Here is an 18,938-nt window from a genome sequence, read left to right as displayed (position 1 = left end):
CCTGGTCACCCCTCTCTGACCCTGGTCACCTACCTCTGACCCTGGTTTCCTCCCCTGACCCTGGTCACCTCCCTCTGACCCTGGTCACCTCCCTCTGACCCTGGTCACCTCCCTCTGACCCTGGTCACCTCCCTCTAATCCTGGTCACCTCCCTCTGACCCTGGTCACCTCCCTCTGACCCTGGTCACCTCCCTCTGACCCTGGTCACCTCCCTCTGATCCTGGTTTCCTCCCCTGACCCTGGTCACCTCTCTCTGACCCTGGTCACGTCCCTCTGATCCTGGTCACCTCTCTCTGACCCTGGTCACCTCTCTCTGACCCTGGTCACGTCCCTCTGATCCTGGTCACCTCTCTCTGACCCTGGTCACCTCCCTCTGATCCTGGTCACCTCCCTCTGACCCTGGTCACCTCCCTCTGACCCTGGTCACCTCCCTCTGACCCTGGTCACCTCCCAGCCACTGGTCCCAGTCTAACTAGACCCATGGTCACCAGACACAGTTATCCAAAGTGATGTAAAGGGGGGATTGGAACCTGCAACCTCTTAATCTGCAGTAAAATGCTCTAGCAGAACACTCATGACCCTAACCCTAACCCCAACACACCCTACACCCTCCTCTCTCCCCCAACACACCCAACACCCTCCTCTCTCCCCCAACACACTCTACACCCTCCTCTCTCCCCCAACACACCCTGCACCCTCCTCTCTCCCCCAACACACCCAACACCCTCCTCTCTCCCCCAACACACCCAACACCCTCCTCTCTCCCCCAACACACTCTACACCATCCTCTCTCCCCCAACACACTCTACACCATCCTCTCCCCCAACACACTCTACACCATCCTCTCTCCCCCAACACACCCTGCACCCTCCTCTCTCCCCCAACACACCCTGCACCCTCCTCTCTCCCCCAACACACCCTGCACCCTCCTCTCTCCCCCAACACACCCTGCACCCTCCTCTCTCCCCCAACACACCCTGCACCCTCCTCTCTCCCCCAACACACCCTCCTCTCTCCCCCAACACACCCTGCACCCTCCTCTCTCCCCCAACACACCCTGCACCCTCCTCTCTCCCCCAACACACCCTCCTCTCTCCCCCAACACACCCTGCACCCTCCTCTCTCCCCCAACACACCCAACACCCTCCTCTCTCCCCCAACACACCCTGCACCCTCCTCTCTCCCCCAACACACCCTGCACCCTCCTCTCTCCCCCAACACACCCAACACCCTCCTCTCTCCCCCAACACACCCAACACCCTCCTCTCTCCCCCAACACACCCAACACCCTCCTCTCTCCCCCAACACACCCAACACCCTCCTCTCTCCCCCAACACACTCTACACCATCCTCTCCCCCAACACACTCTACACCATCCTCTCTCCCCCAACACACCCTGCACCCTCCTCTCTCCCCCAACACACCCTGCACCCTCCTCTCTCCCCCAACACACCCTCCTCTCTCCCCCAACACACCCTCCTCTCTCCCCCAACACACCCTGCACCCTCCTCTCTCCCCCAACACACCCTGCACCCTCCTCTCTCCCCCAACACACCCTCCTCTCTCCCCCAACACACCCTGCACCCTCCTCTCTCCCCCAACACACCCTGCACCCTCCTCTCTCCCCCAACACACCCTCCTCTCTCCCCCAACACACCCTGCACCCTCCTCTCTCCCCCAACACACCCAACACCCTCCTCTCTCCCCCAACACACCCTGCACCCTCCTCTCTCCCCCAACACACCCAACACCCTCCTCTCTCCCCCAACACACCCTCCTCTCTCCCCCAACACACTCTACACCCTCCTCTCTCCCCCAACACACCCTGCACCCTCCTCTCTCCCCCAACACACCCTCCTCTCTCCCCCAACACACCCTGCACCCTCCTCTCTCCCCCAACACACCCTCCTCTCTCCCCCAACACACCCAACACCCTCCTCTCTCCCCCAACACACCCAACACCCTCCTCTCTCCCCCAACACACCCAACACCCTCCTCTCTCCCCCAACACACCCAACACCCTCCTCTCTCCCCCAACACACCCTGCACCCTCCTCTCTCCCCCAACACACCCTGCACCCTCCTCTCTCCCCCAACACACCCAACACCCTCCTCTCTCCCCCAACACACCCTCCTCTCTCCCCCAACACACCCTGCACCCTCCTCTCTCCCCCAACACACCCTGCACCCTCCTCTCTCCCCCAACACACCCTGCACCCTCCTCTCTCCCCCAACACACCCTCCTCTCTCCCCCAACACACCCTGCACCCTCCTCTCTCCCCCAACACACCCTCCTCTCTCCCCCAACACACCCTGCACCCTCCTCTCTCCCCCAACACACCCTGCACCCTCCTCTCTCCCCCAACACACCCTGCACCCTCCTCTCTCCCCCAACACACCCAACACCCTCCTCTCTCCCCCAACACACCCTGCACCCTCCTCTCTCCCCCAACACACCCTGCACCCTCCTCTCTCCCCAAACACACCCTGCACCCTCCTCTCTCCCCCAACACGCCCTCCTCTCTCCCTCAACACGTGCATGGCCCCCACACCTCCTCTCCCCCTACACCCATCCCCCCATCTGAGTGTACCTGGTATCAGGACTGTAGTACACAGGCATCAGTAGTCTACTAGTGCAGTCTGCTGCCAGTAGTCTACTCTAAAGTCTACAGGCGACAGGGTGGAAATGCTTGGACCAGCCAGAGTCATCAGTCCAGCTAGAAACACATGCTGGGGCCTTGGGAACTGAGGGCAGATTTATAGAGTTCCCACTGTACTGGACTACAGCCCCCAGGAGGCAAGCTTATACCCACAGCAATAAACTGGATTAATTAATAGCCCTGAATGTTCTCATTCTCAGGCACTGTTAGTTAGGGTGAAAGTAGAGGCAACTTTTACTCATATCTGACAAACATTAAATAAGTCACCCTCCAGTTTTCAGCTCCAACCCAAATACTTTGCAGTGAAATCACAGATTACGTTGTTTTTTTGTGTGTTTTTTGTCTTCTGCAATGTAAGCGCTTATGATCTGCCCACAAATCACTTTTTAACGTTTAAAATAGTGTTCAAAGGGAGGCGTTGTGCTTCAGAAGGATGGGCGTTAGGAAACAGTATCTTGCTGCCAAACAGCTGCTGACAGCCATAGACCATGCACAGCACCATCATACGCAACATTGATTCATAGCTGGTGACGCTGAAATATCTGCCCACTAAATGACTCTGTTGACAGCTGTCACACTAACGTTTCTGTGACTTCACTTTGCTTCTACTATACATGGATACTTGCTGTTATTGTTTTAACTAAAAACATTTAAAACTCTAAAAAATGTCTGCTGAAATCCCTCCATTTAACAGGCGTGCACACACTGCCAGGTCATCTAGCTGCAAAATCACATGCTTGTGACAGACACTTGTTTGAATTTCCATCGTTTATGTGTAGGACTGGAGATGCGCAGGGTTTGTGTGAAGCCACTGATCTGTACGGTATCCGGATCACATATTTGTCTGCAGTGAAATTCCGAGATACTCCCATTTGTGTAGACCTATCCAGTTAGGTACAGACCTGCAACATTCCTGAGTAGTCAGCGACCAACTCAGAGGCGAAGTGCTCTCACATAGAGACCGGTGGCATTAGCTAGCTCGCAAAGACGGGAACATGGCCTCCATTGCACTGAATTGCACGCCTTTTTTGTTAGGTTTGATTTACTGCACGTTACTTTTTGGATCCGTTTTTTGCGACGCGGACACAGAAGAGGACGAACATGTCAAGCATACGTACGCAGTGGAGATGTTTAACAACGCTGTGCCCACCGCACCACACTTTGTCATGTTCTTCGCTCCTTGGTAAGCCTCCACTTTAGCAAGATAGGTGGCTAGCCTAACTAAGCTGTAAGTGAATGAATGAACTAGCTAGTCGGCTATCACGTTGGGACACTGTTGATATGATGTCTGACTAACTACAGCAGTTTGCCTTTACTGTCTCACCGTGCAACCACCGTGTACCGTAAGGAGAAATATCGTTGCACTAAGTTTGCAGCCACCAATGTGTTAGCAAGCCGACTAGCTAACTAGCCTAGCCAGGTAGACGAGCGGTTGGTTATGCTAACCACCAGAATAGACTAAAGAGCAAGCTACTGTAGACTAAATAAAATAGAAAACACTGTGACGATACAAAAAAAACTTAAGCTCAAAGGTACCCAGGAGCATGGCTTGGTGTTTTCAACTTTTGTCGTTTAATTTAAGTTTCAAGCAAGTAACGTTAGAGTAGTTTCTATTGCTAGGATGTCAGCTAGCTTTAGCTAATTTAGCTAGCAGGAACAGTAGCTACAGGACTGGAGACCGGCGGAATGTAGCCGCGGACGTGGCAAGCAGAGATTGACTGGCTACGTAACCGTGAATACATACACGCTCTCATGCTGTCTTTATATAAACATTTAGCAAAACCTTGCCACCTCCAAACAACTTTATTCCTTCCTTGTCATGCAATCATACGTGAAGCTGTACTGTACTCATTAATGTCCTTGGCACAGATTACTTAACGAGACAAGGTGATTAAACAGAATTATGTTTTGCGTTGTTTCCCCCAAACAGGACATAGTTCTGCGATCTAACAAATCATCATTAATGTATCCAATTTCTAAGTGTCTCTCGTCTACAGTATCTTGAGGTTATTACATTCTCCGAGATTGTCTCTTTGACAAGTATGTTCCGATATGATGCTTTCTTGTGTTGCACTGTACGATGTAATATTGCTGATATATTATTGTTGCACTGTAGTTATTATAAAAATGTTTTAAAAAAAAACTGCACTGGTATAATACAGGGGAGTCAGGTGGCTTAGCGGTTAGGAAATCGGGCTACTAATCAGAAGGTTGCCGGTTCGATTCCCGGCCGGCAAAAATTAAGTTGTGTCCATGGGCAAGGCACTTCACCCTACTTGCCTTGGGGGAATCCTCGACTGCTTAGCGCTGCCCTACTGATCCTTGATCTGGTGCTCAGGTGTGGCCACTGCCAGCGGCTGCAGAGCACCTGGAACGAACTAGCAGACAAGTACAACAGCATGGCATCGCCTCCCGTGTATGTAGTCAAGGTTGACTGCACTCAAGATGTCAAATTCTGCTCCAACGTCCACGGGATCAGGGGATACCCCACGTGAGTAGCTACCACTGTCTCAGCAATACTGCTGTTGCTCTATGGGGATGGGTACAGCTCAGTGGTAGAGCATGGGGATGGGTACAGCTCAGTGGTTGAGGTTTTTGCTCAGTAGCTCATTGGGGATTGCGTGTGTGTGTTGTAAGCAGTCCTCTTGCTCTGTGCAGGCTGGTTCTGTGTGTGTTGTAAGCAGTTCTCTTGCTCTCTGTGCAGGCTGGTTCTGTTCAAGCCTGAGCTGGAGCCAGTGAAGTACCAGGGTTCCAGGGATCTGCAGTCTCTGGAGACGTGGATGCTGAAGACCCTGCAGGAGGTTCCTGAGGTGAGGTCACCCTGACCTTCCTCTCACCCTGACCTTCCTCTCACCCTGACCTTCCTCTCTCCCTGACCTTCCTCTCACCCTGACCTTCCTCTCTCCCTGACCTTCCTCTCTCCCTGACCTTCCTCTCTCCCTGACCTTCCTCTCACCCTGACCTTCCTCTCTCCCTGACCTTCCTCTCACCCTGACCTTCCTCTCACCCTGACCTTCCTCTCTCCCTGACCTTCCTCTCACCCTGACCTTCCTCTCACCCTGACCTTCCTCTCTCCCTGACCTTCCTCTCTCCCTGACCTTCCTCTCACCCTGACCTTCCTCTCTCCCTGACCTTCCTCTCACCCTGACCTTCCTCTCTCCCTGACCTTCCTCTCACCCTGACCTTCCTCTCACCCTGACCTTCCTCTCTCCCTGACCTTCCTCTCACCCTGACCTTCCTCTCACCCTGACCTTCCTCTCTCCCTGACCTTCCTCTCACCCTGACCTTCCTCTCTCCCTGACCTTCCTCTCTCCCTGACCTTCCTCTCTCCCTGACCTTCTTCTCACCCTGACCTTCCTCTCACCCTGACCTTCCTCTCACCCTGACCTTCCTCTCTCCCTGACCTTCCTCTTCCAGACATGCTCCAAGTCTTAGATCTCTAGGGCTAGAGAGAGATCTGTCGATGATGTGGGCAGTGTAATTAATGTGTGTGTGTCAGGAGCCGGAGAGTGAGTTGGAGCTCCCCAAGGTCCCAGAGGTCAAGCAGGGTCTCTACGACCTCTCTGCTGCCAGCTTTAAGGGCCACATCGCTACAGGTACGAGTCTGGGTGACCTGGCGAGGGTTCTTAACACCCCAAACCAGGAAACAGTGGTTTCACAAACAGTTTGAATCAAGAGGGCCACTTCCTCAACTTGAAATACAGTTTCCCTTCCTGTTCGAAAAACAGCTTCTGTTTTCGTGTATGCTGAACTTCTGTATCTATACATCACAGTTTTACCAATATAATCCAGAATTTTATGTAATACTTTTTGTGTGTTAAAATTTCGCTTGGATATATTCTGTCAGTCGCCATAGCTACTATACAGCGCACTTGTCTCTGTTATAAATTCATGTTTCCAGTCGCTGGACACAACTTAAATAAATGGCAGCCTTGATAATTGCCCCACTGAAATTACTGCTCTCAAGCTCTGTTTGAGTCAAATGTTTAGGTTGTACAAGAAAAACTAGAGAGGGTACAATTTCTGGGGAAATTGTAGGGTGTGCTTGCTTGCGTCGGTTGTACAAGGATTTTAATGCAATTTTTACAACTGATATTCCTGTATATTTTATATAAAAATGCATAGGGCCTACTTATTATGTATAAATATTACATAGATTTAAAAGCATCTTTTTTTTGCTGCTCATTTACAACTCAAAATACGAGTGAAGTGTAGAATGAAATAGATGTCTTCTCATTTCCCCTGCAAGAGGCAGCCTCATCGTTGAATCAAAACGAATACATTTGGCAGACCGGTGTAAAAATTGACCTAATCTCTATGACTTAAACGTCATTTTAAGTTTTTCCCTTCTCATGATATTTTCAGGCATTTAGCCTACTCATTGCATTCATTCATTAATAAAGAACCCCCTTTGAAGATTATTCTACGACGTTACCCGGCAGTAGAAGATGGAATCGCGATTCAAACAGTACCATCTGCTAACTGAAAATATGCCCCCCAAAACGTAAATAAGCTTGACATTTATTTAGTGGAAAATCGCTCATTCATAAAAAGCTCACTGGTAGCGATCATTGTCAGTAACAACGCAAAATGCGATATAGCCCTGTGTGGAGAAGCTGCCCCGGTAAATTGTACTACTACGGTACAGTACTAGACTACTGCTGTGTTCGTCTTGGTAGCGATTGCGTTGGTTGAATTGGATTTAACGTTCCGTTGTACGGTTTAAGCTGAAATTAATTATTTTCATGAACAGATTGACAACGTTTAGGCTGTGGCAATGAAGTTCAGGTTAGTAGTTAGACTTGATTTAAGTAAGGGGAGTGCCGAACATGTTCTGTCGCCGTTTGACTTCCTAAACAGCTGTGTACTGTAGTGTAGATGTTTTTGTAGTGTGTCTCGCGTAAGCTACAGCGTTGCAGTGAGCTACACTGGTTTGAAACCACAGGTAATGGTCATTTCACCAACAAATCGTTTACTAATGTCAGAATAAATCCTACAACGAAAATGTATATGTGAGGAATGTTTATTTTAACGATTGAAAACCGATAACGCTACATCATAGACCACTGTAGTATGTGTTGCCCGGGCAACACAGGCTAATGTCATGATGCTAATACTTCAGTGAAATAGTAGACTACTGTTTCCGAAAGTAGATGTACTTCCTTAATAATATCAGCTTATACTGTACATTACACATCACAATTGTGTGTCATATCACAAAGTAAAATGAGTAAATAGTTATCCCCCTGGCCTCTGTGCTTGTGGCGTTTCTGCAGCTGCCTTGCAGTAAAGCTATAGTTAGCCTAGCTATCCCCCAAGTTAACAGATGCGAAACGAATGTTCTGCCAAAGGTAGTCACGCGTGTTTTCGTGACGTAGTGACGTTAGTAACGTCAGTGACTGTGGCTAGCAAATTAGCCACCGTTAGCTTCACTTTTCGCCACAAAAACTTAACTTGAGCCTAAACCATGCAACGGAACGTAAATTCCAATAGAAGCAACTCAATCGCTACCAAGACGAAACTTTTGACACCTACGTTGTCTATGTAGGCCAAATATTGACTGAGTTTTAGGGGGGCAAAAAGAAAAAAAAGACAGGATATGAACATGGCCATTTCTAAGAAGAATGTTTATAGGTTTTACTGTGGAATCTTGGCAGCATGGCCATAATGATGTTGTTTCGCCCGCGAGACAAAAATGCTGCCTCCCCCTCCCTCAGTTACGACGCACTAAATTCTAACAAATATATTTTTTAGACGCTACACATGTTATACATCGTTGGAAAGCTACGATTCTTGTGCTTCCATTGAAATAAACCAATTCAAGATCAAGTCGCAATAGCAAGCAAAGTCAACGTCTTTTTCCGGTGAACATTCCTTCAACAATGCCAAAGAAAAAAGTTGTACTCACCCTAAGTTGTTCAAATAGGTCCAGGTGTGCAAATCATGCCATCAAAACTTGATCTGCGTAAGTCCCAAGGGTTCAAAGTATCTAACCATGTAAAGTAATTCGTCCAAATACAATGTTTTACGTTCATGAATAGCCATTATCCTTTGTTTCATTATGCAAGTTAGCCGACGGAAGAAACAACTTGTTCACATAAAAGTGTTATTTTCTCCGGTTAGCAACGGAGTATTTACTAAATGAAGGTATCAAAATGTCCGTTGAACCCTCCCCTTTTGATTGACACCTTGTTCGACCCAATAGGAGCTTCCATGCCCCGTTGACAGCCCTCTAAAGCCAACTAGGTCTGTGCGTCCTGCCCCCTCCCCCGCCCCCCCCCCCCCCCCCCCCCCACACTCGTTCTAAACAAATTTCTCGAACTGGCTTCGACTGGCTCTGAAATTAGCTTGTTAGCCTTGTAGCTGACAGCTAGCTGAAAATGCCAATACCTCATTTGTATGCGTCTGTGGAGCCTTCAAAATAACAGTCGATTGCGCAATATGGTTGACAGAATCTTTGTGTTCTTTGTGCGCCAATCCTTGGAATCAGATAAAGCACTCCAATGTGTTCATGCTTCAGTTTTTGTGTTTCAGTATTACTAATTAGGGATTTAGCTATTATATATGATAGTTCTAAGTACCACCTTTCATTAGAGATAACAATTATGAAAAATAATACCTTTTTATTTGACCTTGGTTACAAAGGGTCATTTTGGAGTCTCCAAAAGACCCTTTTAGAAAATTCCTGGATGTACTCTTATAAAAACATGTGTCAAATATGAATATATTGTGGTATTATGTTTGACTTTTGATTTGAATTGGGTAAGGCTTCAACCTGTGGTCCAATTTAGTCTTCCAGATAATACCTACCACCTCTAGGCCTCTTCAGGCCTCTGTTTTCAAAACAAAATCTAGGCGGAAATAGAAATTTTCACTTTCCTTGTGTTCAAGCTTCTATTACTCAACACTAGAAGGACTGACAGGGGTCCTGACAACAGGGGACATAACTTCAGAGTGTCAGCTTTCAAAAGAGATCATTTACATGCATGTACTCCAAATGGTTCAAGAACAGCTTCCAATTTACTTTGGGTATGCTGTTTAGGCGTTTTTAGGCACATTTAACAGGATGCTTAAGAGGTTGAGTTAGCATTTACCCTCAGTAAACACACAGTATAGTTGAGTTTCAAGGCCAGTGATACTGAAGGGGCATATTTGGTGCTCTGCTTGTTCTGGCTGGAAGTTAGCCCCCTCTCCTGAAGATGCCCGTAACTAGTTTACTACTTTCTAAATATTTAGTTTTTGCCACCCCTCTGTGTGTTCCCTCTCCTCTACCCCTCTGTGTTCCCTCTCCTCTACCCCTCTGTGTTCCCTCTCCTCTACCCCTCTGTGTTCCCTCTCCTCTACCCCTCTGTGTTCCCTCTCCTCTACCCCTCTGTGTGTTCCCTCTCCTCTACCCCTCTGTGTTCCCTCTCCTCTACCCCTCTGTGTTCCCTCTCCTCTACCCCTCTGTGTGTTCCCTCTCCTCTACCCCTCTGTGTGTTCCCTCTCCTCTTTCTCCAATCCTTTTCGTAGGATCTCACTTTGTCAAGTTCTTCGCCCCGTGGTGTGGTCACTGCAAGGCAATGGCCCCTACCTGGGAACAGCTGGCCTCCAGCCTGGAGCACTCAGATACCGTCAAGATAGGCAAGGTGAGGGGCTGGACGTACTGCAGAAATGGCGCCGGTTCGATTCAGACCCAGGCCATTTCCTTTCATGGCTCTCTCTCTGCTTTCACTCTCATTGAGTTGATCAAACAAAGCGAAGTGTTGGGCAGAGCAACATTCGGCTGCTGGCATCTGTCAGACCAGGATGTTGATCATACCATCATCCTCTTCTGCAAATATGTACACAGTACCCATATGCTGAACTGTAGAAAAGACAAACATGGGTGATATGACTACTATGTGAATGAACCTGATTGGCTAGCCTGAGACCTGTCTTGTTTCTGATTGGCCAGGTGGACTGCACGCAGCATTACGAGGTGTGCTCGGAGAACTCGGTGCGTGGATACCCCACCCTGCTGTTCTTCAGGAACGGAGAGAAGGTAGGCAACAGGAAGGAGCTGTGAAGATCACCTTCAGACAGGCTCGCTCTCCTTCTTGTGTTTGAGGGGGTGAGTTAGTGGAACCCAGTTGAACTGGTCAAACTCACTCCTCAGTATAGTAACCACCTGTGCCACCCAGGAACTGACTTAGTAGTTTGACTTCAAATCATGAGGTTGCAATCACCCCCCCGGTCATAACTGGATCAAAGCATCTCTGAAATGAACACATTATTATGATGATGATGATGATGATGGTGATGATGATGATGATGGTGGTGGTGATGATGATGGTGGTGGTGGTGGTGGTGATGATGATGATGATGGTGGTGGTGATGATGATGGTGGTGGTGATGATGGTGGTGGTGGTGGTGGTGGTGATGATGATGATGATGGTGGTGGTGATGATGATGATGGTGGTGGTGATGATGGTGGTGGTGGTGGTGGTGATGATGATGATGGTGATGATGGTGATGATGGTGGTGGTGGTGATGATGATGGTGGTGGTGATGATGGTGGTGGTGGTGGTGGTGATGATGATGGTGATGATGGTGATGGTGATGATGATGATGATGATGATGATGGTGATGATGGTGGTGGTGGTGGTGATGATGATGGTGATGATGGTGGTGGTGGTGGTGATGGTGATGGCTGTGGTCCTGTGGTCTTGCAGACAGAGCAGTATCGGGGCAAGAGGGATCTTGACTCCCTGAAGGACTTTGTGGATGCCCAGCTGAAGGTGGAGGAGGTGGAGGAGGCTCTTGGTGAGGAAGAGGCCGGGACCGACGAGGTGGAGCCTCCCAGCGCCGAGCCTGCTCAAGAGGAGGTGTGTGTCATCATGTGTGTCAGGGCCTGCTCCACCACAGAGAAACGAGGTGTGGCGATGAGAAAGATGCCGTTGCCAAAGCCAGTCTCAACCCACAACAGCTGATTTAGGTGGAGAGATTCTGAACATATGACAGTCCAGTATACTTGACTAACTAAAGTCTGTCTGTCTGTCTCCAACAGTCAGGTGTTGTGACCCTCACAGAGAGCAACTTTGACGATCTGGTGGCCAAAGGTTTCACCTTCATCAAGTTCTACGCCCCCTGGTAAGAAAGGACTGTTGTATCATGTCTATCTCTGGAATGACAATGACCGCATTTGTAAAAGTGGCACATCTGGGTCACCCTCCCCATCAAGCTCCTGATCGCTAATGTCCTCGTTAATCACGCACGGCCGATCCTCGTAAAGACCAGCGTGTGCACAAGCTATTATAACCCCCCTGCCCCCAGGTGTGGTCACTGTAAGAACCTGGCCCCCACCTGGGAGGATCTCTCCAGGAAGGAGTTCCCTGGTCTGACAGACGTGAAGGTGGCCACAGTGGACTGCACCGTGGAGCGCTCGCTCTGCAACAGGTTTGCGGTGAGTTTCTGAACACGGAGGGAGGAAGGAGGAGGAAGGGGGGGGGAGGAGGGAGGAGGAGGGGGGAAGGGGAGGGGGGAGGAGGAGGAGGGAAGAGGAGGAGGAGGGGGGAGGGAGGGAGGGAGGGGGAGGAGGAGGGAGGAGGAAGAGGAGGGAGCGAGCCAGCGTTCTCTCTGGGAAACACCCTTTTGTGACTATCACAACCGGACCTTTCCTACACACACATGCGCGTGCACACACACACACACACAGACTGTCCTGTGTGAGTGAAGTTGTAAAGCGTCGTCACCTCATCATGTGATGAAGGCTGTTGCCTTGGTGATACAGCTCTGTAAACCCTGGAGCTTCTCTGGATTCCTGAAGCTCATAAAGCTGTGTCACGTGACCCCTGAACCTGTTCACAACTCTAAACCTGACCCCTGGATGATTCTAACCCTGCCCCCAGGTGCGTGGGTACCCCACGTTGCTGCTGTTCCGGGCGGGTCAGCAGGGGGAGGAGCACCACGGAGGGCGTGACCTGGAGAGCCTGCATGCCTTCGTCATGAAGCAGGCCCGAGACGAGCTGTAGCGGGGACCCAGTGCCTTCCTCGACACCCCCCCCCCCCCCACACTGCATATCTGGCCAATGGGAACGCTCTTGTCCCATTCAAGCGCCAGCCCTCTTTCTCTATCCTCCAATCGGTTTAATTAAGACGGCCAGCCCCACCCACCATCCCTGACGTGTCACGCGAGCCACGACGTCTAACCCTTACGAACCGGAAGTGGATGGCACTTGAATGTTTTACATTCGTTGCCCTGACTCCGCATTCACACAAACATGTCTGGACCCCTGCCTCCATTTTTTGAAACTGCAGAAATTAATTATTGATGAGTCGTGATATATCATGAACTGTAATTGTGTTACGGTGTTGTTTGTCCTGTGGGGGTCGACTGGTTGGACGTCCGGTGGTGTTGTGTTAAGTTGACGGTACTTTATCCATCCAGGTGACACACTTAACCCTCAGGGATGCATCTCTGCTGGCTATCAGTCTCACATCCAACTGCACTTTCAGTCTGTTTAGACTGTGGTCTTCCATGGCGTTTTAAATGTACGACAACAAATGTAAGAATGAATGTTTTGTTTTCCACCTTGATGCAGTCTGGTTCAGGAGGGGGCGGAGCTAGGCTTCATGTTATACATAGCTGTACAACTCAACATCTTTCACTTTCTCAAGAGACTGTCAGCCCAACTGACTGTGTGTGTGTGTTGGCTGTGAGATCATATAACATTCAGCGCTCAATCAATGGAAACAAATGCATCATGAGGTTAACCACTTATTGTCATTAAAGTCTTTATGAATATCACATGGTTGAAGCAGACTCCAGTAAAAAGAGAGCAGTATTTTTCCTGTGAATGAGTTGTACTCTACCCAGGGTTAGGGTTATAGAGTTGGACTCTACCCAGGGTTAGGGTTATAGAGTTGGACTCTACCCAGGCATTTTTTACACAAAAAGAAGAATGGGGAAGTTGTAACTTGAGATTTTGTAATAAAATGACTTTTCCAAAAATATGTTATATTTTAATTTGTTATTGCTTATTTTCTGTTAATGATTCATCTTAAAATGTGAAATAAATAAACTGAAAATGTACAAGTATTTACACACATATGTCTAAACATGATCAACAGCAGCTTACCAGAGGTATATTTCATGAGTTCTGATTGGTTAGATCACCTAACCAATCAAACCTTGGTTAGGCACAAAGGTATGTCATTCTGTTACACTAGCACAGTTATATAAACTGTCAAATTCATGACAAGTTCTTGGAAAAATATAATTTGTATAGCAATTTATTTTACAGTACTACTCACAATGTATAGTAACAAATACTTCAAATTCAACACAATTGGTAACTTCCAAAAGGTATGAGAGTGTTTGTTAAAATGGAGTCATCAATAATTGTGACTTTCTTTGTTGACCTTGTAATATTTCGGTGAAATTATGTACTGTAAAATAAAATCCAGCCGGTGTTGTTAAAAGGCTCACAGTTATACGTTATTCATTCAGAAACATATGGACAGAGGGTGTAACTTTTAGTTCATTTATGGTCACAAACAAGGAGTGAATTCATAGATGAACCTCGTTAGTTTGTCTTTTCAACCAAACGCATAGCCCTTCTCTCCGTGGTGTTTAGAGGGATAGCCACGAGACCCCAACACAGAAATGGCTGTTTGCAGGAAGTCAGAGACATAAAAGTCCTTTCTATTGCTCTTTGAAGGAAAACATCAGTTCGACCACAACCTGCGACATGTTGAACCAGATTGGTGCATATGACCACAGTCTGGGCCCTACAAATATTGACACGCTAGTGATATTTTGAGGAAACGACGCCTAGGATAGTATGTGGGCATACTGGTCCAGTCCATATGTATTTTTGGAAGGCAAACATCTAAGAGCTCCGGAGCAGAACTAATACACGAGTAGAGGAAACGAAGGGAGAATTTCCATGAGCTGCAATGTTTTCTGACACATTTTCATTTGAATTGAGTTCAAATCAGTTTTGTGTTAGACTCAGTATACACCGTATATCTGTTGGAAGAGTAGTTAGACTGTAGTCAGAACAGAGAGCCATGGCTAACAGCAACTCTGGAGAAGAGGATGAGGGAGGATGAGCGGTGGAGGGACAGTCTGGAGAGGTGGATGAGGGAGGATGAGCGGTGGAGGGACAGTCTGGAGAGGAGGATGAGGGAGGATGAGCGGTGGAGGGACAGTCTGGGGAGGAGGATGAGGGAGGATGAGGGGTGGAGGGACAGTCTGGAGAGGAGGATGAGGGAGGATGAGCGGTGGAGGGACAGTCTGGAGAGGAGGATGAGCGGTGGAGGGACAGTCTGGGGAGGAGGATGAGGGAGGATGAGGGGTGGAGGGACAGTCTGGGGAGGAGGATGAGCGGTGGAGGGACAGTCTGGAGAGGAGGATGAGGGGTGGAGGGACAGTCTGGGGAGGAGGATGAGGGAGGATGAGGGGTGGAGGGACAGTCTGGAGAGGAGGATGAGGGAGGATGAGGGGTGGAGGGACAGTCTGGGGAGGAGGATGAGCGGTGGAGGGACAGTCTGGAGAGGAGGATGAGGGAGGATGAGGGGTGGAGGGACAGTCTGGGGAGGAGGATGAGGGAGGATGAGCGGTGGAGGGACAGTCTGGGGAGGAGGATGAGGGAGGATGAGGGGTGGACAGACAGCAGTGGGGATGATCACCAGCTTCCCTCAGCCTGAGGACAGGAGAGAGATGCCAGTTCTCACACAGATACACACACACATACACGCAGATCCTAGACGTTGAGGCTACAATGCAACGAACGGGAAGATGGTGGACAAAGTTTCAATCCACCGAACGTTAGTCCAAGTTTAGTCTAACATCAGTCCAGCATCTGTTCTTCATTGTCTAACTGGTCTACAGTCTGTAAAAGCTGGTGTAACTGGTACAATCCTGATCTCCAGAATATTAAAGCTGGTGTAACTGGTCCAATCCTGATCTCCAGAATATTAAAGCTGGTGTAACTGGTCCAATCCTGATCTCCAGAATGTTAAAGCTGGTGTAACTGGTCCAATCCTGATCTCCAGAATGTTTAAGCTGGTGTAACTGGTCCAATCCTGATCTCCAGGGTGTGTTGGTAGAGGTGTGACTGGTCCAGTGCTGGTCTCCAGGTGCAGGTCTCCAGGTGCTGGTCTCCAGGGTCAGTGACAGCCACAGGCTCGGACCACCATGTTCTTGTATTTCTTCAGGATGACGTTGGAGTTGTCGTCGAAGTAGAGCACAGAGATGGCGTGCAGCTTGGTGGGGGCGCAGCACGGCTTGGGAACGTTCTCCGGGTTCAAGAGATGGACCTTCAGAGGGGGAACATACCAGAACGTCAGCTTCAGAGGAGGGAGGGAACACGTGTTTCCCTGGTTGCTGTTGGATACTGACCAGAGTCTGCACGATGGCGTGGTTGGTGGCGTTCATGTGAGCGTTGAGGGGGAAGGAGCACTCCCCTTCACAGTAGTTAGCAGCGTAGCCCTCCGGAGCGATGATCCATTCCTGTCAAACACAGGGCCCTCGTTACCACGGACACACTGCAGCTGCTGTCAAACACAGGGCCCTCGTTACCACGGACACACTGCAGCTGCTGTCAAACACAGGGCCCTCGTTACCACGGACACACTGCAGCTGCTGTCAAACACAGGGCCCTCGTTACCACGGACACACTGCAGCTGGTCGCCCTGACAGGGATAACGCTCTCCTAACACTACCCTGGCTACAAGGATCCGTAACCAGGTAACCAGGTAACCAGGACTATGAGCAGATCTTAGAGAGGCCAGATCTGTATGTCTCAAAAGGGCTTTTGCAATCTTTGCAAAGTCTTTGTTGTTTTGGATATTGAGTGTGTGAGGAGTTGTTGCACTTCTGATCCCTGATGTTCTGCTCTACTTTCTAGATACACACGATCAGAATGTGGCTCTAGACTGTGTCAGCTAGATCTCACCTGCCAACCAAGCTCCCGGAAGCTGACGTACAGGTCGTGTTTCCTACAAGCCGTCTTCTGGTCACTGCTGTTGTAGTCTAGGAGACAACACAGACGGTTAGTATTCACAGTAGATTTGATTGAACTACATTTGAAAGCAGCCTGACTGACCCCAGAGATCAGGACATTGGGTTGAGCACAAGTGACAAGTGTGTGACGTCATCTGTGTCCGTTCCACCCTGTCCAATCACAGCGCGGCAAGTGTCCATGGCAGGTGGAGGTCAGACAGAAACAGAGGTCGTCTCTGGCATCCGCCAGCTGCCTGAACTCCAGCCCGTCGCTGGGACTTTCCAGTGACGGGCATAAAAGCTCTGATTTGGATGTTTTTGTTATTTTCCCCTCAGCAGAGCGTGATGATATCAGAGCTGGTGGAATCACTTCCTGTGTGTTGAGCACCCCGCCCAGAGAGGGTTTGGTGGCAGAGGGTGAACTGGCCCAGGCCACACTGGGGTGACAGACTTACAGGACACCAACTCTTTGGTCCCTAGCTTCCTGGTCCCTAGCTTCCTGGTCCCTAGCTTCCTGGTCCCTAGCTTCCTGGTCCCTAGCTCCGTGCCTACCTGATTTTCTGTGGCTTCAAAATTTATACAAATCCAGTTAGGTCAGCCTTATTAAGACTATCTGGATTCATAGCTAATTACATTATGATGTCATTCAGTTGAATTCCTTGTTACACAGGCCCATTAACAGGACTGGCCAGGCCCATGTGACAGCCTCTTGTCCTGGACCGTCAGTAGGGCTGGATGTGGCGAGATAAAGGAGCATCTGACTGCCACTCAAGAGGTCATCTGCCGTACGTCACTTTGGCTAAAAGCGTCCAGGAACCATGAGACCAGGAGAAAGCACACGTGTGGTTGACCGCTTGGAAGTCTAACAAGACTCTTTCACCCGCAAAGGGAAATGGGTGCAGTCACCTGACTCTGGGTTCAAATCTCAGGACAGGAAGTGAGACAGGAAGTGGAAGGTGCATCTGGTCACCAGGACGGTCATGGGGTCGACTGGTTACAGCGGTGAGGAGCCTCAGGTGTTTCCCCTGTTCACTTCCTGTCATCTTAGTGTGTTTGTGTCGTGTGTGTGTGCATGTCTATGTGTGTTATGTCTTAGTTATGTGTGTGTGTGTCTTAGTTATGTATGTGTGTGTGTTCCTATGCTGTGACTGTGTGTCTAAAATCATGGTTCCACTACCCCACTTTAAAACATGCTTTATGACAGCACACACACAGAGAACTAATTTCCTCACATCTGTCTAATAGCCGTTATTATCTAGAGTCTGGGGACTCCTTAAGAGAAATAAAGCAGATATTCACTGTGGCGTTTCATTTGAGTGTAAAGGCCAGATATGTGTTGCCTGTAAACCACATCTTGCCTTCCTGCCAGTAAAAGCTTAATACCCTGCAGTCACTGCTGAGGAGCAGCCCTGACCAACATGAGGAACACGCAGAACGGAACACGCAGCAGAGAACACGCAGCACGGAACACGCAGCACGGAACACGCAGCACGGAACACGCAGCACGGAACACGCAGCACGGAACACGCAGCACGGAACACGCAGCACGGAACACGCAGCACGGAACACGCAGTACGGAACACAGAATCCCTGGAACTGAACACTCAAGTTCAGGAGGGCCATTAAACAGCCTGACTAACAGTGCGCCCAGTGGGAGAGAAATCCATAAACTACATTTACCACTTGTCGTTCTAATATGTAGAACCCAGAGGGGCTTATTACAGACTGCTGGCTGGTGCTGTGGTGTTGGTGTGTTGGGGTGTTGGTGTGTTGGGGTGTTGGGGTGTTGGTGTGTTGGTGTGTTGGGGTGGTGGTGTGTTGGGGTGGAGGTGTGTTGGGGTGGAGGTGTGTTGGTGTGTTGGGGTGTTGGTGTGTTGGGGTGGAGGTGTGTTGGTGTGTTGGTGTGTTGGTGTGTTGGGGTGGAGGTGTGTTGGTGTGTTGGGGTGGAGGTGTGTTGGGGTGGAGGTGTGTTGGTGTGTTGGTGTGTTGGGGTGGTGGTGTGTTGGGGTGGAGGTGTGTTGGTGTGTTGGTGTGTTGGGGTGTTGGTGTGTTGGGGTGGAGGTGTGTTGGTGTGTTGGTGTGTTGGGGTGTTGGGGTGTTGGTGTGTTGGGGTGGAGGTGTGTTGGGGTGTTGGTGTGTTGGTGTGTTGGGGTGTTGGTGTGTTGGGGTGGAGGTGTGTTGGGGTGGAGGTGTGTTGGTGTGTTGGGGTGTTGGTGTGTTGGGGTGTTGGTGTGTTGGGGTGGAGGTGTGTTGGGGTGTTGGTGTGTTGGGGTGGAGGTGTGTTGGGGTGTTGGTGTGTTGGGGTGGAGG

The 18,938-nt window shown here is 49.6% G+C and overlaps 2 protein-coding genes across 2 annotated transcripts in view; one reads left to right on the top strand and one right to left on the bottom strand.

Moving 5' to 3' along the window:
* The first annotated feature begins 3,423 nt into the window (after positions 1-3,423).
* On the top strand, positions 3,424-13,036 carry txndc5 (thioredoxin domain containing 5). The gene is made up of 10 exons (XM_062480405.1): positions 3,424-3,842; positions 4,998-5,150; positions 5,364-5,469; positions 6,159-6,255; positions 10,172-10,287; positions 10,596-10,682; positions 11,353-11,505; positions 11,688-11,770; positions 11,954-12,083; positions 12,529-13,036. Exons 1-10 carry the CDS (start codon positions 3,655-3,657, stop codon positions 12,649-12,651), a joined length of 1,236 nt encoding a protein of 411 aa, XP_062336389.1. The 5' UTR covers positions 3,424-3,654; the 3' UTR covers positions 12,652-13,036.
* A 2,755-nt stretch (positions 13,037-15,791) lies between these two features.
* bmp6 (bone morphogenetic protein 6) overlaps positions 15,792-18,938 on the bottom strand; it is a 30,493-nt gene continuing 27,346 nt past the window's right edge. Inside the window, 3 exon segments of the mRNA XM_062480404.1 lie at positions 15,792-15,943; positions 16,026-16,136; positions 16,582-16,658. Of these exon segments, the coding sequence (XP_062336388.1) occupies positions 15,794-15,943; positions 16,026-16,136; positions 16,582-16,658 (338 nt within the window). The 3' untranslated portion in view covers positions 15,792-15,793.

Source organism: Osmerus eperlanus, chromosome 15, assembly GCF_963692335.1.
Source record: "Osmerus eperlanus chromosome 15, fOsmEpe2.1, whole genome shotgun sequence".
Lineage (NCBI taxonomy): Eukaryota > Metazoa > Chordata > Actinopteri > Osmeriformes > Osmeridae > Osmerus > Osmerus eperlanus.
The sequence above is the reverse complement of the archived record's forward strand: the minus strand, read 5'-3'. Positions and strand labels throughout refer to the sequence as shown.

Bases quoted from the DNA above. Each gene is read 5' to 3' on its own strand.
- txndc5 (XM_062480405.1), top strand. From the start codon at position 3,655: ATGGCCTCCATTGCACTGAATTGCACGCCTTTTTTGTTAGGTTTGATT. The intron at 10,288-10,595 runs GTGAGGGGCTGG...CTGATTGGCCAG, and splicing joins ATACCGTCAAGATAGGCAAG to GTGGACTGCACGCAGCATTA. The intron at 10,683-11,352 runs GTAGGCAACAGG...GTGGTCTTGCAG, and splicing joins TCTTCAGGAACGGAGAGAAG to ACAGAGCAGTATCGGGGCAA.